Consider the following 18,195-nt stretch of genomic DNA (forward strand, 5'->3'; position numbering starts at 1 on the left):
TTTCAGATGCCTGGCTCAAATGTTATCTCCCTTCCCTTATTTTACATCAAACATGGAAAAAGGAAGTGAGGCAAATAGTTTCCTTCCTCATTTCAATCTCAGATCACAGCCCCAGTCACTTACACTTCATTTCAACTTATTTATTTGCCTTATTTGACCTCCTGGGACAAGCACAAGAGCACGTACACAGCCCACCCTTTAAATCTACGTAAAAAAAAACACACACAAGAAGCAGATACAAACAGCAGGATTAAAACCAGATTCAATTAATCCCTTATTCCCATTGCCTCCTACTCAGTGATGCTTCCTTTCTTGCACACTTTCCACATCACTAACTTGCTCATTTTATTCCGCAACCCCTATCTTCTCAGGTTAAAATGGGTTTTTCTGTATATATGTGTGTGTGTGTGTGGGCAGGTAAATAATTTTTTATTCAGCTCTCTGACTCCATGTTATCTCTCTTACCTGATTTTCCCACACCCCCACTCACTGCTTTTAATTAACACTCTTTATTTCGCAGCTCTCCCTGCTAATCTCTCCATCAGAGGCCTAGAGCACTAGAGGCTGAGCCTCCACTCCCACCGCGGGCTCTTTGTACTCTTTCAAAACGCAAGCGGCAACAAACACAAGTCTTAAGCGTGCACACGCAGATAATACCCACACACACTCACTCACCCACACGCACGCACACACATCTCTTGAAACACATTAATACACTCAAATGAAAAAGCAAAAGTAAAGATGCACAGGCAAAAATATCTCTCATTCATCTAATTTATGGCAAGGAACGCACACCATGTCTTGTTTGTTCCAGGTGGTGCATAATGCAAGTGTATTAACATTTGTGCGATAACTGATGGGTTTCAACTTCAAATAAAATGGGTCATTTCTACACGGGGAAGGTAAATCTTTGCCGACTGAGATAGGCTCTGCTTTACCAAGACATGAAAGTGGTAATTGCATGTGTGTGTGTGTGTGTTGTGTATGAGTGTGTCTGCGTGTCAGCAAATGTGCATGCACTTACCTACAATATGAGTGTGTTCATGCTTTTGTATATTTGGTTGGATGTACACTCTTGACCAGATTCAAACACCATTCGCATCAACAATAACTGCGCAGCATGCACAGAAGGAATGCATATGTCAACGTCCACACATGCATTTAACAGAAAGAACAAGTCCTGAACATATAGTATCTAGTTTATTAGGTAGACCAGCTAAAGCTAATGCAGTCTATGACAACAGTCATGAAATAAACCTTACCTTCATGGAGATTATAATGTTGATTTTTTTTAAAGAGGTGGGAAATCAACTGTATTTGCATTTTGCAGGCCGTTTGTGGTGCTGCTGAACCATACTGCATTATATACGGAAAGAGGTTTGTGTTACTTTAGGGATGGACAAAATAATAGAAACACTGATACAACAAAACTGCAGCTTATGAAGTGAAGTGAATACAGCTGAATTAACCCCCCTCTGAAAAATTATGGAAGCATAACACAAAATCAAAGAAGTACCCCTTTAAATGTGTCATCAATTACCAAAATAACTGTCGGCTAATTTTCTATCCACTAACTACTTGATTAATCTCCATACGCTTAAAGAGACCTTCACAAGTGTGCTGAGCTGGGTGTGAAATAGCAATGTGGCAAAGAGAAAGATAACATCAAAGAGGGAAGGCTTTGGGTGACATTTCTATGTTGAGCCTTAATCTTTGCAGAACATCACACTGTCAGTCTCAACAGATTCTCAACGCCGCTCCACGTAAAATTAACAGATGAGCGAATTAACGTTCGACTTTCTACATGAACATTTTATTCTTGCGCGAGTAGATAGGTTAACGTATAGCACGTTCACACACATTGTGCATTGTGGGGGGGGGGGGGGGGGGGGGGGGGCAAGCATGACATCATATAATGCTAGGAGCTACACATGTGCCATGAATAGGCTGTTAATATCAGTGTGTAATTAGAAAAATGACTGCTGTGGAGCTGTCGGTGGATGACGCCAGCGCCAGATTAAAGACAAAAAAAAAAGTCTGGTTCATGTCCAAATAAGGTCAAACAGGGATTAGGTAACATCCATTATTGGATAATTGTGCGAACAGGCATTACACGTATGCCCTTGCGAAAGATTTCACACTGACTTGATACACTGACAGAACAATGTGTAGAGAGGGGTTAATAAATCTACGCATATTTCTGCTTTTGTGAATTCACAGACAATTAGTTTGGACTCATCTGCCCCCCAGGGCATCGACACCGCACTTGTCCACACCTGAAGGCTGGACTCATGAGCGCTGACAGCGCTTTGCACGGCTTCTGCTGAAAGGACTACGTGCAAATGGACAGTCTGAGCTCACATTTTAGGGAACCAACATGGTAGAACTGCTTGACAAGTTCTGCTATTAAGCCTGAGGTTAGACTCTTGTTCGTGACAGGCATTTACACCTAATGTCAGATGTTGCTGTTGTTGCTGCTTTCTCTTTCTGAACTGGAAATCACTCGACGCACGGCATGTTGTCAAGCAAAGACACTGCTTTTCATTTTTATTTCTACTTATTGTTTATTTTATTATCAAATTACAGCTCACACACAGAATAGCACCGCTTCCCGTCACTTAATTCTATAAATGTTAGCTTGTTTGCTTTTATTGTTGCAGTGGTTTGTATAGTCTGTTGGCTGTGTAGTGCGGTGCAATGTAGAGTTTGTATTGTTTCAGATACTGAACTGCTTTCCTATCAAATGAAAGCGTCTGCCGGTTATACAGTCTTTTATTAATCATTAATGGTAGCTGTTTAAGGCCAATGATGATATCAGAATTTCTCTATTTATCATCTCTATTGCAAAAACTTGTCAGTTACCAACCAACACATCACTAATACCAATATATTTTCAACAATAAGCTAACTGCAGGTGTTTTGTTTTAGGCCAATCTTTAGAATAAACATACATTTCTGAGGATGCTCACACTGTGCAGACGTGTTAGCAGGGCGCATGAGCGTGACTGTGAGGTGAACTCAATTAAGTGACATTACTTAACAAATACCGTATATCCAAAATCTTGGACTTCCTCGTTGTTTCATGAGTAAAGGAGAAAGTAAAAGCAGAGGAGGAGGAAGGGAAAGTTGGGAGTCATAACCCAGGCTGAAATAACACCATGCAGATGAGGCTCTGTGACTGCTTTGCTCTATCCATCTCTGTCACCCACCCTTGAGACGTCTTCATTATAGTGAATCACATTACACCGCGGTGCTGTTTACACAGGGGAGACACATCACATAATTGAACGCGTGTCACGCGGATCCTGACAGTTGTTAAATGTAAATATGGCGTCGCCAAAGTGGCTCGGAAACCCATGTTGCATTCACACTAGGCTATAAATAGCTCTATATTTGCGCTGCAGGCTGGGTGCAGCAGCAAAGCACACCTGATTTCCTCAAACCCCTCTCAGCTATAATAGCGTAAAAAAACAAAACAATGTTCTTTCACAGAGCTCTGATTCAAAGCTGAGGAGTAAGCGGCAGTGCGAGGAAAATCAGTGCTACCTTTGAGTGAAGACATCAGGTGTGTAATGTCATCACATAGTCTCCCTGCCCCCTTTTAAACATGCCGTTCTCAGAGACAGTCCAGTCTATCCAATCAGACCTTTATTGTCCTGTAATGAATACATTTCCCATAAAAGAAAGGCGCTGGGGGAAAGGGGGAGAACGGGAGGAAGAGAAATAAAGAAAGACCCAGAGCGGAGAGAGGTAAATGAGGATAAAAGTGAAACAAACGACAACCACAAGCGAGAGTGAGTGTGGGGGATTTAAGGGTGAGGAGGCTGGAGGGCTTTGGCCAAGTTCTTTGCTTTTTCCGGCACCTTCATATTTCACTCCCATTGTTTTGGGTTCAGTATAAAAGGAGTTTTGTCAGACTTTGGTTTGTTCTTGCAGTTGCAAATCAGCATTCAGCTTGCTGGCTGCTGTTGTTTGCCTGTTTTCTGGCCCGTTAAATAACCCTCATTAAAGGGCAGCAGCAACTAATAACAATGTCCAAGCTGCACCAAGCTTGTCCCTGTGCCCTGTCCCCTTCTCTCCTTGTTTAATTTCCCTTTAAGCCATCTTATTGATTCCGGCCCCTCCATTCCATAACTCTTTTATTAATAACACAAAGCAATAACAAGAGTGTCATAACCCTGAGTTTCTCACAAGCAATTAATAAGATTAATCTAAAGCTGGCGGATGTGTGTTTGCGATGCTCTTTACAGTACGGGTTTCTCCCTGACTCCATGCCACTTTTTTCCCTCCCCTCTGCTCGAAGCCTTCCCTCTATAACTCTCTGCCGACTTAAACGTCTGAAAGAAGGTGCAGAGTGAGAGACAGAAAGAGAGGAGCAGAGGTTTTGGGCCAACTACAAAAGAATGGGATTTGATACCGAGACTGAGCAAAAGAGACTATGATGGAGAGAAAGAGAGGCCAAGAGGAACGAGAGAGGCAGAGGACACAGAGGGAGAGAAGAGCAGGGTGGGAAAAATGGTTGAGGAACTGCCAAAAGGCGAGACTTGGTGGTAAATTCAGAGGCGGACAAGGTGGAGAGAGAGGGAGACAGAGGAGGAGGCAGAAAGAAATACGGATGTGCTGAGGGGAACAGAAATGAATAAAAGATGGAGGGAGACATATAGGATCGAAAAGGTAGCAGAGGTGAGTGAGAGAGCTGCTGGAACCATTAGAATCTCAGCAGGCAGTCGCTCGCTCTCTCTCTCTACCTCTGCTGTAGTTAGTTACCGAGTCTAGCTTCATGCAATGTTGTTGATGCAACTACTAAACTGTCACATGTCGCACGTGTGTGTGTGTGTGTGTGTGTGTGTGCGCGCGCGTTCAAGTGCTCATTCATCTATCTGCATTGATGTGCTTTGCAGGCATCCACGATAAACGTGCGCTTGACTGCAGAGTATGAGGTAAACTTTTCAGAACTTTGTGTGTGTGTGTGTTTTATTGCAGAACATCACCAACTGCAACTATAAGTACGTGAAAGTCTCCACGTTCACCCACAGCCCGTGTGTTTAAACATAGCTTTACTTTCTTTGACACTTGGGTAAGACAACAGCACACAGACAGGCTACATGTTACAGCAGAGATGGAGCAGAATTTTGTCAGCTGTCTAGCTCTTTGTTTTATTTATTTATATATTTATTTTTTGGGGGGCTAGTCTGCCAAGTGTAACTGTCAGTTTGTGAACATGCCCAAGGCTGCCAAACAACACAATCACAAACACACTGGTGTCCCACCTCGGTGAGGTCTGCAAACAGGGGCTGGGACTTAGAGGGTCATTTCAGTTCATTCCAACTTAGGTTTTATTTTTCCTAGCTCTAGCCATCATTTTTATTGATTATGTAAATATTCTACTCACCGAAGTGAGAGTCAAAAAAAAAAAAAAAAAGAGCTGTCAGACGTGTTGTAAACAAGCTGATAGCTTAGTCAGATCATTTAAAACACTATATTCAGAGAGATTCAAACCTATAGCAAGAGTGCAACTGCAGCAAGTATCGTATGTAAAAATTGGTGCAGGAAGTTAGACTGTAAAACTGTCACGGATGTTTACAATAAATAGTTTGTAATAATTTTATCCTAACGTTCCTTGCAGTTAAGTTTGGTTTAATGGAGATTTGGCTTACAAGCTGTAAGACCTTGATTTTGCCCCCGTTGGAAGTTTTAGTGAGACCACTGTGTTCCCAGATCTCATCAAGTAACTTGGGCAAGGCCAGGAGAAGTAAGACCCGAGCTGTAATAAAGCAGAGTTATCCTTTAGTCAGTTTCACAGAAAAAGCATCATTTCCATCCATAAGATTAAAACTTGTCTTCGATTGTCATTTCGAAACACAACATCAACAGGGTCCTGAATTTCTAGTTGTTTGTGCACTTCACTTGTTTAAAGGCCGGTTGTCAGGTGCTACGCAGTCACATGTGCTATACTCAGCTTCTGCTGCAATAATGATGGCAGTAACATCAGGTGAAGTGTTTGTTTTATCATCTTCACACATAAACCCCCCCCCACACACACACACACACACACACACACACACACACACACACACACACACACACCACAGGAAAAGGACGACAGATGCATCCTGGGCAAATGATGCACTATTTTGTTGTTATTGTGCTGTTGGTCCTAAGCGTGGGTGGGCGGCCAAATCATGCAGCTATGCTACAGTGCCAGTTACGGTCAAGTGTGTGTGTGTGTGTGTGTTTATATATGTGGGCTATAACTGTGTGTGTATGCTAAGGGCTGAAATGAAGGTGGGCTGTTATCATCTCCCACCCTCCCTCCCTCCCACCTCTCTGTCCTCTCAGTGGCAGGTCCATGTAAGTTGGTTACAGCCACATAATTTTCGGGAGGGTCGGATGGCAGCATTTTGCGCTTCCAACCCAACCTCCCTCCTTCCCTCCGCCCCTCTATATACACACCACCTCTGGCCATTCCCGGCACTTCACAACCGGATGAGCAAAGCAGCAGCGGCTACCAACCTGGCTCTGTGATTGACTGCAGTGCTGCTGAGCGAGCCTCACTGTATCTGTGCCATGTTTATTGCTTCTTTCACCTTCACCGTAATTGAGTCCCTTCCCCATGCGAAATATGCACCGTCAGACAGGCGGATGTGTGTGTGTGTGTGTGTGTGTGTGTGTGTGTGTGTGTGTGGAAGGAATCTGTCGGGGGTGTGTGTATGTGAGTTGACTGACAGGCTACATAACTCAATTCAGCAATTCTGAGGAAACCTGATGGCTGTTTTCTTGTGCGTGTGTGTGTGTGTGCGTGTGTACACAAATCGGTATGTAGCTATCTGAGAGACAGTAACTCATATATGCAGGCTCCTATATACTGTGGCTCTGGAAACTTACAGACACACACCTGGCATATATCTAAAAGGGATGTGTGTTTGGGTGAGTGTATTAAATTTGAAAAAGTATTTAAAAACATCTCTATGAGCACATGCTTGTTTGTGTCCCAATTTATCATGTGTCAGGCTCAGCCAGTTTGGAGTGTGGCTGGCATGACAAAAACGCCAGGACAAGGATGCATGTGTATGTGCCCGCATGTGCGAGCGGAATACTACTCAGGCTCTTTCAAGCGCACGCACACACACACAGACACACAGACACACACACACACTGTAAAATGGCCAATATGCCAGGAGCGGGCCAAGTAGAGGAGGCGAGTCATGATATATAACGGACAAGTGAGATAAAGTGCCACAGAGGTTAAAGAAGAGAGATGGAAAAAGTAGAGGGGGAAAGACAAGAGTGATGAAGTGTGTATGTAGTTGCTTGTGTGTGAGTGATGGCCTGATCAAAAAAGATTGGTAGGAAGTAGACGAGGGAGTTAAATATGAGGGAGCTAACCTCTGCTTTGCTGCAAATAACAGGAACACAAAGTTATGCACAGGCTTCGGGAGAAATAAAAGGAGTCAGGGGGGGAGAGAGGAGGGTGCTGGAAGCGAGAGAGAAGATATAGCGTTAGTTAGAACAGTCATGGGAGTAACAGAGGGTGGGTGGGAGATGAATGAAGATGGTTGGGGGGACTGCACGGTCTCTGAAGTGCACGTATGGTGAAAATAAGCCTCCACCTCCGGAATATTGCAGTGCAGCATATAAGTAAAATGCACAGTTCAGCAAGCCCAGAGCAAGAGAGATGGGAAGAGCAGGTACATTTGGAGGTATGGTATGACGACAAAAAAAAAAGAAAAAAAAGAAAAAGACAATTGACTATAAAAAGAAAGTTAAAAGAATAGGGAGGAAGAGGAAGTGTAACTTATTCTGAGTAACAGCAACAGCAGCAAGGAGAAAACAAAAATAATATTGGAAATGAATTGATGTGGCGTGTGTAAATGGAAGGAGAGAGTGAGGAAAATAAAGAGTCAGACAGAGGGAAAAAACCATTTTGTCTATGCAAATGAGGAGGGGAAGGCAGAAGCAAAGGCGTTCGAGCTGGCCACCTGGGCCCTGTCAATCCTCCCTCTCTCCTTTTCTCTTCCTCTCCCCGTCTACCTCTCCGTACCTGGGCCTGGCATCCCTATAGCCTGCAGCTACAGTGCAAGAGAGAGAGGCAGGAACAGGGTGCATGCAAGCAGCAGGGTGGAGGGGAGAGACTGTTAGCCAAAAGATCCATCAGCAAGCGATCCTGGCAATGACATGCCCCCCCCCCAATTCCATCTTTCCACTGATCTGTGATTCTCCCTCTCACAGTAAACTCACAGTAACAGTTGGAGAAGATGCATGTGGACACCTGCACCTGGAGCACATAAGTGGAGTGTGTGCATGGGCATGGGCCTCGGTATTTAAGTACCAGCAAGGTTAGAAGTAGAAAGACAGGGAGGGATGACAAAAAAAGCTTTTGAGTGATCATGGAGAGTACAAACAAAAAGGCACCAAGTCACTGCTGAGGCCCTTGAACCGGTTTCACACTGTGGGAGATGTGGGAGTGAGAGATCAGAGAGGCGGGAGTGGTTGAGTGAAAGAAAGACAGATGGGGGGGGGGAATGGACAAGGCATAAAAAAAAAAAAAAGGGCAGGGAGAGGAGAACCAGTTCAGAAATCAAGAGAAAAGATGTCTTGTTTGAGAACAAAAGGCAGAAAAATCCCGCTACATGGACCGAAAACAAAAACAAAACCCTGTCTATGTGCATTTGTGAATACGTTTAATCACCAGGTGTGTCCCTCTGTTTGTCTACAATATCCTCGGGAAGCTGATAAATAGGAGGCCAGAGAGAGAACATGGTATTTAAAAAGCACAGAGCATCAGAACACATGACACTGCAGTAAATAAGTTTGGAAACTCCAAAAGGTCTCCACAGTCTCCTGGGTGCAGTGTGATGTTTGCATTCATGCATATGCAAATTTGTGTATGCGAGTGCATGCACATAAGCTAACCTGCCAACCTGCCTGCCTGCTTTGCCCAGATTTGTGCACAATTCTGTAACACAACCAGTGATTTATACATCAGTCATCATTTGGGATCAACCTGCTTTTTAATTACCAATGGTTTATGTTTGTTTTTAATTTTCCCCATAAGCTCATAAATCGCTTTCCCCACGGCATAAGTAAAATCCATCTCCATGGTAAATAAGCATCAGTTATAACTGCTTGTACGAGTAGTGCTGTTACCAAACTACCCCCCCCCACCCTGAATTCATTGCATTAGACATAGAAAATAATGCTGAGAAAGTCAGGATAATTAAGTGTAATCTTGGTACTAAAATGTTATTTCAGCATTTCCACTGTAAACAACACAAAAACAAAAACAAACCATGTTCTCTAATGAGTTGACTCTTTTTTTTTTCAGTTTTGAAATTGGTCTGTTTACACTAATCGAATCTTTGAAAAAATACTTTATCTACGTTGATGAAACTCGCAGGTATCCAGAGTCAAGAGTCTTCGTTACATCAGTTGATCCAATCCTGACATCGAGAAATTTACTTTTGGTTTTTGTTTTTTTCTTTTGCAGGCTCAAAACTTCCTTCGCTCAGAGCGTTGGAGTCCTCACAGTTTTCAGCAGCCTCAATTTCCTGTCTAACAAAGCGAACATCAAAGAGGTTTTGCTTCATACTGACCTGACATAACCACAGCGAAAACTCATCCTGTTTAAGTTTACACTAATGTTGTGCAAGACTATCTGAGTGATGTCTAGCGCTCGTAAACATGATGTTTGTCAAATATTTTTCTAACACTGAATAAAAGAAGACACATTTTTATTCCCTGATATAAATCTTGATGATTCAGACATACAGCTAAGTGTAAGCTTGGTGACTGCTAAAACAGCAGACAGAATTGCTCTAATAAAAGGGGAGGACAGATGGCAGCCATCTTGGCCCTTGGGAAGAGAAAAAATAATCAAGAATGAAAGCACATTCCCCCACAGCTTTCTTTTATTAGTTTCTCTTGCAATAAAGTATGTTACTGTATATGCAGTCGAGGCGAGTGTCTTGCTGTGTGCACTGTGCTGCTCTACTGACAGAACGATCTATAAAGCAGACACAAACACCATTTGTCGTCCATGGCTACATGGTCCACAAAAGCTAAAAATGACTTGGGTACCGACCACAGAACCCCACTGGCCTCTGCAAGCTGCTTCACAGCTCAATTCACCAGTGTGGCCCAGCAGGTGGCAGTTGCTATGAACCGCCGTTTCTCCGCAACTGCGCCCACAGCCCCAGGCCTGTGTCAAACTCATTCAGTGTCACAGACCGCGCGGCTGTTCCGTTCTTCTACTGCGGCGGCGAGGAAGGAAAGACACGGTCCTTCTGCGGCCCGTGATGACACTATTCACCAGACAGATGGACACGGAGATAGAAACACGTCCGTGGACATAAAACCACCGCTTCAATCTGCTGGTGCACTTTATGAGAGGTGAGGGGTTGTACCTGCGAACGGCCATAAGGTGAATCAGCAGCCATGCACTTAAATGCCCCCCCTCCCCCTTCAGCTGCTCAGGAGAAAATGAGTCATGGGAGGGAATCAGCCAGAGCTTTCCTCAAGGTCGCTGGTGCTTGGCCACTTTTTAAGTGGCGTTGCCAACTGTAACAATCTGTGCAGAAACAATCACAGCACCAATCCACTTTGGTCGGGCTTCTTTTCTTTTCTCTTTACTTCAGTGCAGACGGCTGCTAGCCTTACTTTTGTTTTTCCCAGCTGAAAGCAGAGCATGAATTGATGACCTTATGAATCTCAAAAGAGCCCAGCAAATCATTGCGGTAAATCTCGCCCCAGCACATTAAGCATGACCGCAGGCTTTTTCCCCTCTACCCCCCCCCTTCTCTTTCTTCATCTTTTGTCCCTCTCTCTCTCTCTCACTTATTCCTGCCTACAAGTGGCTTGGTGGTCTTTGAGAGCGGCCAACTTTCCAAGGATTGTTTTCATGTGCTGCTAATTAATTGTCGCTAATTAATGGTTGTTTACGGTTTGCTAATGAAGTGGATGAAAGCTTGCTGCTCCTGATGCTGAGGTTCTTGTCTTGTGCCTGATAAAGAGGAGAAGACACAGATATAGACGAGCAACAGGGAGAGCGCAGAGCCATGTCCGGGAAGTATAATGGAAGCTTCTTTTTTTTTTTCCAGTAGCTGTGTCAACAACTTGGCATCAGTCCAGAATGGACCTGGGTAATCTGAGTTTGATCTATTGGCAGCTGCTGTTATCACTTGTCTTTCATTGAGAGATAGCACTCAGTTTTTAAAGTGCCTACAGTAACCAGGAACGTGTGGCTTTCTGTAACATTCGTAAAGACGTATAATCAAACAAAGATGTGATCATCTTTTACTAAATGGATTCCTCATCCTCTTTTTTTTTTCCCCTCAACTTCAAAATGCTTTTGAGACATTCATTAATATGATGATTACACTCGAACAAACAATATGTCATCACTGAGGGTTCTGTAACCGCTGCATCTGACACGACCACTTTATCTACGCCAGACGTGGTCACAGCTCAAATGAATTTGCCGCTCATGGGAGAGACACTTTGAGACTTTTCTAAGATAGAAAACTCATCTGAGACCCCTTCAACGTTGTTGTGTCCGCGTTCGGAAAATCTCCATCTGATTTCCCAGTAGATAGTGCACCGCTTTGACTGGCAATTTCCAGCATCCAACAATCTCATCAAAGCGAACCTATTAATGGCGATGATATGAAGAGGGATTCTAAATGGCAGACAGATTAATAGCCCTGTGCGTGTGTGGGTGTTTAATGCTCTGAGCCCAAATACTGTGCAGCCTCGCTGATGGAGGACGGACTGGCCGTGAGCTGCTGGGAAACAATTTCAAACACTTGTTCGCTTGTGTCTGCGAAGTGTGTGTGTATGTGTGTGTGTATTGTGACCTCATCGATCATGACACCTTGTCTCTCCGGAGTGGTCACCTACACAGTGCTCGCCCTCTCTCCCTGTTTATCTCTATGTATCACCATCCATCTCTCTGTCGTGTCCCCCCCCCCACCCCCCCACCCTGCACTTTCTGCTTCAGTCCCACCCTCTTAATGTCCCCCTTCTCTCCTTCCTCAACATTTTCGGCCCTCTAAATCTGTCATTCAGTGTGGCAGGAGTTGCTGTCTCTCCTTCTCACCCTTGTCTTTTTTTTTTTTTTGTTACACCCCTCCATTTTAGTGCTGAAATCCTGCAATCATTCACTCGTTTGTTGGACTCCTCTCTGCCTGACTTTCTCCTCTGCTCCGCTCCTCCTTGCTTCACTGGTCTGTGACGCATGCCCCTGGCGCTTTCCCTTCCCTCTTCGCTGTCTTCCTTCACTCTTTTATACACTGTGCAGCCAGCGATCTCTCCCCCCCTCTCTCTCTGACCCCATCGGTCCCTCCGTGCCCCAGCTAAGCCTGGTCACTCTTCATCAGCTCGCCTCCACTGGACACACAGACCTCCCAAGGGGAAAGGGAAATGGGGTCTTGTTGGCAACCTCCATACCCAGACTTGACAGTTTCACCTGGGTTTAAGTTCCTTACTGATCCTCCTTGCCCCTGTACGTGCACCTCATTACAAGCCATCCGCCCCTCCTCCCGCCTCTACATCAACATCATCATCTACTTTGTCTTCCAGATGAGATGTGTATTAGCCTCTGAGCTGGCAGATACAAGGAGTTTCCAGCGCTTTAATTTTCAGCACTTGCCCTTTTCAGCTCAATCAGCCTCTCTCGTCCAATCACAGCTAGTGAGAGCTCCGTCGCAGTGCCTGAGTGAGGATAATCACCTTGGTTACCAGCGTTACTGGAGGCCGCTGTCTGGCCACGTTAGCACTGCGCCCTGTGGGAACTGTGGAGACAGGTGTCACAGCAGCGAGGGAGGCTGTTAAACAAGCCCCAGGCCAAGCAGGAGTTATAAACGTTTATTCTTAGTCATGGAAACTGCGGCACCAATAGTGAGGAATGCTCACCCCATGGCATTAGTGTTTTAATGTTTTTTCAGACTCAGGATACCATCGTTCTCCCTCTGTCTCTGTTCCCTGACCGCTATTCAACATTGACTCGCTTTAAACATAAGTACACCTTGTACCCCAGTAGAGAGAACACATAGCAACTGCCTTTGTGTGCATTGCCAGGTAGCAGCGCGGAGGGATTCGCTGTTTACTGATTTCACACTCCCATGGCAAAGACAAATATACAGTGAGAGGGGTCAGCGGCAAGAGGAAAGCTGCTGGCTCAGGGGACATCAGGTCACAATATGGAAAGCTGCACCCCGTGGGGGGGGGGGCGTCCAACTTTTGTACCGAGCCAATCAGATCAGATGGCGTTAGAGAGCAGTGGATTGATTGGCAAGCTTCGGATGCCAGCAAATGGAGGAGACGTCCTTGGCATCCTACTCAGCATTAAAAAACTTCAGCGGCAAAGTTGGTGAAACGCCAGTTGTTCTGAGAGAGAGACACGTAAGGACGACATAGATCACCATTATGATAATCACAAGCACCACTGTCTGGGGAATAGTAATGGGAAGGAGATGAGGTGGCAGCTATAAAGAGTGTTTTTACATTAGCGCTGGCCTGATTAGATTGACAGAAAGTTTCACTAATGGACAATTAAACAAATGGTCAAATGAGATATAAGGCTTCAATTACCAATTGGTGTCTTTTGTGTGTCCCTTTCAATCACTGTGCCTCACCTATTCTGTTTGTGCAGGAACCTTTCCATGACTGCAAATCCTGCTGTAAACAGGATATGAACAGGGATGTGTGATGCCCTTGTCATATGATGCATTTCTGCAGTGGTATCAAAATGACTTGTCTCATTTCCCTTTATTTCCATTACAGCCAGAGTAAAAATAAAATCCTCTCTGGACCTTGTCTACAATGCTAGAGGGGGTTATTGAGATGCAATCACTGCACAAAACAACAGCAGTTCAAAACAAGGAGTTATGGATTGCATTGAAGACTGGGGGCAGATTAGCAGATAATTACTGTAAAATACATCACCTGCACTGAACCTAGAAACTTCTTCTGCTTCTGAGTAATGGACCTATAAAACCCCAAGGGAGAATAAAACCAGCCCACACTAAGCTCTGTAACTCTTTCAGTCGTGACTTGCCCAAGAAGTGATACAGTCCAATTTGTTTATGGAGCTTATGCCAAGGCAGTTGCTCAGCTGAGATAGTGGGCCACCCTTGTCAGGACCCTTTAAGACTGCATCAGTTGATCAAACAGGGCCGTGCACGACAGAAGTAGGCAGCATATTTTTTTTTTTTTTTTTTTTTGAAAAGGCTCATTTCAGCTTCTCTTGTGTTGACGGGCTTGCCAGTACTGTCTGCCAAGTGCAGGTTGTCCAATTATTTAGACCTACAAAAGACATGCAATCACAGAAGAAGAAGAAGAAAAAAAAGAATGTAACAGTGAAATCTGATTGTGCACTGGGCTCAAATTTACACCATGATCCAGCAGATGGCAGGGCAAGGAGAGCAAGGGAGGAAGGTCTCGCTCTTTTTAATTAAATTGCCAACGTTTATTTTATTTGGGGGGTGAATTACCCTCCAAGGTTTGGATCAAAGGATAAACCTTGGCTTACGGTGAAGACTTTTTCAGCGCATTAGAGAACAAAGAAAGACGCTGAAATAGCAAGCCCAGCGCAATGTGGAGGGAAGTAAAAAAGCAATCTTAACTCTGGCATGATGCAAACTGCGTCTGACAAGCATCAAAAACTGCAATTGGGCTCAGACAAACTCTTGCATAAGCAGTCCTATTCCTGTGTTCAAAAGACACTCTAATGTACTACGTAAGCTGTCTAAAGGCAACATGTATGTGTACACGTGTGCTTCCGCACCTATGTGTGCGCCCATGCACGTCCATATTTTTAAGTTTTTGTGTGTACAGCATTTTTCCTTGATGTTTGTGTTTACACGCCAGGCCTCCCCCTTCTGTGACTTACAGCGACATTGATTTATGCATGGCCTCTGTGTGTTTGTGTTTGTGTGTGTGTGTGTGTGTGTGTGTGCGCATGCTTGCACACATATACCAGCTATAATTGGTATTCAAATCTCCTCCCACAAGTACGTCCAACTGCTGCCGTTTTTCAACCCGCCAGAGCCCCAGCCAAGGTCCAAACAGCATGATGGGAAACAAGCTCAAACGGATGGCTCTCATTGCACACATTCAAATAAACAAATGGAGGTGATTTAATGCACACAGCGATAAGGCAGGTGGTAATGGAGGCATATGAGAGGACTGGGGAGGAGGCGGAAGAATGGAAGTGATGGAGGGTGGTGTGGTAGCGATTAAGGCTGGGCAGGCAGCAGAGGTGGAGTTAAACGCATTTGTTACGTACGTGGAGTGCAAGTTTGGCCCACAGCTGCTGTGGATCAGCCACCCCCACAAGCCATGCACTCACACGCGCACAAACACACAGCACTAACTCTGTGTGTGTGTGTGTGAGTGTGTGTATGTGTGCATGTGGGTCCCTCAGGCCTGCCCGTCAGACACACTGTGAAGTCTTTCTGCCTTTCTTCTCCCACTCTTCCTCTACTCCCTCGTTCTTTTCTGCCTTTCTCGCTCTCCCCATCTTTTCCATCGCTCCGTCTCTCCTTCGTTCTACACAAGAGGAGGGCCAAGTCTCGAGGCCTCGCCATCTTCACAGCACCCTCCCAAGCTATCTGTCCACTCATCCGTCAATCCGCCCAATCAATCTGTCCATCTCTATCCTAGCATAATAACAACCACCCTCCCCTCCCACTTTTTCTCTCCCTTTTCCATTCCTCTTAATTGGTTTCGCTCTTTTTCTCTTTGGAGGAAAAGAAAATCACCAAGACGTGATGATTTGTTATCAGAAATAGCTTTTCTTTTAAAAGCACACGTAAGGTGTACGTGCACATCTGCTAGGTGTTCAGAAACAGACCATCTTTACACTTCCTCCTCTCCTTCCTTCCTCCATCCACTCCCTGCCTGTAACACCCCTCCACCCTCAGGCCCCCTGTCTCTCCCAGCCCCTGTCAGTGGCTAGATTAATGACAGTGATCAGTGAGCAGCCCCCAGCAGAGGTTGCCTGCAGCTCAGGCAAAACCCGGCACTGCAAGCAGCACACACACACACACACACACACACACGGACATAAAGCACATTTACATGCAACACACAAGCATATTCAGAAATGGGCAGCACACACACACACAAAAATCTCACAGTACTTAGTAAAATACAAATGCCTACACACTCATGCATAAAAATGAACCATACACTGTTCTTGGAGCAGATATACAAATAGACACACACACACACACACACACACACCACACACACACCAGAAGAAATCGATAAACAGGCCATGGTGAGGTTGGTTATCAGTGCAACCAGGAGAATGTCTATGGAGAAGGAGTGCTCCCTTATAAACAAGAGACATCATCACAACAGCACAGCACCGGTCTGACCGTGACAATGCCCGACCCAGCACTTAACCCTTTCACTGCCTCAGGACAACGTAAACAAAGCCCCACAGAGCACAACAAGCACAGAACACAAAACCCTTGGAGCAACATCTGTGTGCACTTCCTCGTTACCATTCTGGTTCCGTCAGAATCACTGAAGCTTTGGGTGAAATTTAATAAGGGTTGTTGTGAGTCTGCATTTCAATCCACATACAAGCAGATGGCACAGAATACCATGAGGCTGAAGTTGCTCAGAGTTATGATTGAGTCTTATCCAAATCCCTTTTTCTTTTTTCTTGCAGCAGCAGATGCACTTGTTATAGGGTAGTGACCATGAAATATATGATGCCTACAAGGGAGCGATGCAGGACTATCCCAGGCTGAGATGTTCCAGTGGGGAGAATAAAAGCAGCAGAGGCGCTGCAGGTGCCATTCGAAGGATTTGTGATAGATTGTTAGATGTTATTGTCGCTGATAAGGTGAGGTCTCAAAGGTCCTTTCAGTTCCCCCACACTACTGCAGAATATAAACGCAGTAACAGACACCACTGCTGAGTCTGGTGTGTGACACATGTCTGGTCCACTGCGGACATTTGTAGTCGCTCATGTGGCTGTCGGAATATTCAATCGGAGCTCTGTAGGCTACATGCACAGCTGTATGCACAGGCGGCGTATGTCACAGGCACGCGTCCCATCATACATATATATATACACACACACACACACACACACACACACACACACACAGCACATCCCAATCACCGCCAGTCCGGAAAAAACAACCAAAATTTTATGACACATAAAAGGTCGACAAGAGCATGCGGTGATTTCATTATCTTAATATTTCTGCGTGGGTAAAAAGTAACCGTGAGCCTGCGCCTTTCACTTTTGCTCCTGTGTTGGGGTTTTTCAGGGTCTTTCCCACCTTCTCACTTTCGATAAGTGGTCAACACAATGACTCATAACCAAGTGGCAGCACGGATGTAGACCACATTTGCGCAAAGGGGTTTGAGTGTAATTACCCAGTGGTGAATACTAATAGTGGTCCGCAGCATGGTTGTAAACTGAAATATCTGCACGTGTTTTCGTCCCGCGGTGCGCTCCTCCTTCCTCCCTTTCCCCCCTTCCTGACAAATCGAGCCGGTGCGTTTTTAAGCGTCATTCGGCTTCTTCTTTAGAAGACTTGGGTCAAAACTTGCGCGACACATCGAAACGGCGTAACACTCTTCTCACTCTCATTCACATCACACTCATTCATTCCGTGGTTCGAGCCTTACCGGTGCGCACCAAGCAGGCGACTGTGATGATGGTGAGAGGGACGCAGTAGTTCCACACGGTTGCGAAAGCCATCGCTGTCGCTGATATTCCCCTCTGATCTCTTGCTCAGTATTCCTCTTCCTTGGAGAAATCAGAGTGACATGAACCCGCAGGTCCACTCTCCGACAGCGCCTTCAGCGTCTGTGTGTGTGTGTGTGTGTGTGTATGAGTGTGAGTGCGCGCGCGTACGACTGTGCGTGAACGAGTGTGTGTGTGTTTTATCAAACGCTCAGTGCGTAACAGCAGCTCTTTACATAGTAATGTTCCCTCTCATGCACACCCACTTTCTCCCTCTCCGGAAGCCGGAATGTGAAGGCTTGGCCGGTTTTTCTTGGTTACTTTACATTGTAAATATATTTAAAAGCTTGCCAATAAGGCGGACCCATGTGTCATTCTGACCAATTGCAGGGAGCAGGAGCAGGTGGAGGGGTGTGCGGATGAGAAAGAGGGGCTGGGCTTTAAAAAAAAAGAAATGGGCTACACAGGAGGAGAGCCAGGGAAGT

The 18,195-nt window shown here is 45.2% G+C and overlaps 1 protein-coding gene across 1 annotated transcript in view; it reads right to left on the reverse strand.

Moving 5' to 3' along the window:
• Window positions 1-17,997, reverse strand: part of cadm4 (cell adhesion molecule 4) — a 141,858-nt gene extending 123,861 nt beyond the window's left edge. Inside the window, exon 1 of the mRNA XM_023401110.2 lies at window positions 17,653-17,997. Within this exon, the coding sequence (XP_023256878.1) occupies window positions 17,653-17,725 (73 nt within the window). The 5' untranslated portion in view covers window positions 17,726-17,997. The remainder of the gene's footprint in view (window positions 1-17,652) is intronic.
• Between the last annotated feature and the right edge of the window lie 198 nt (window positions 17,998-18,195).

This window comes from Seriola lalandi, unplaced genomic scaffold, assembly GCF_002814215.2.
Source record: "Seriola lalandi dorsalis isolate HSWRI2012SDOR001 ecotype SW California unplaced genomic scaffold, Sedor1 jcf7180002053444, whole genome shotgun sequence".
NCBI classification, from domain to species: Eukaryota; Metazoa; Chordata; class Actinopteri; order Carangiformes; family Carangidae; genus Seriola; species Seriola lalandi.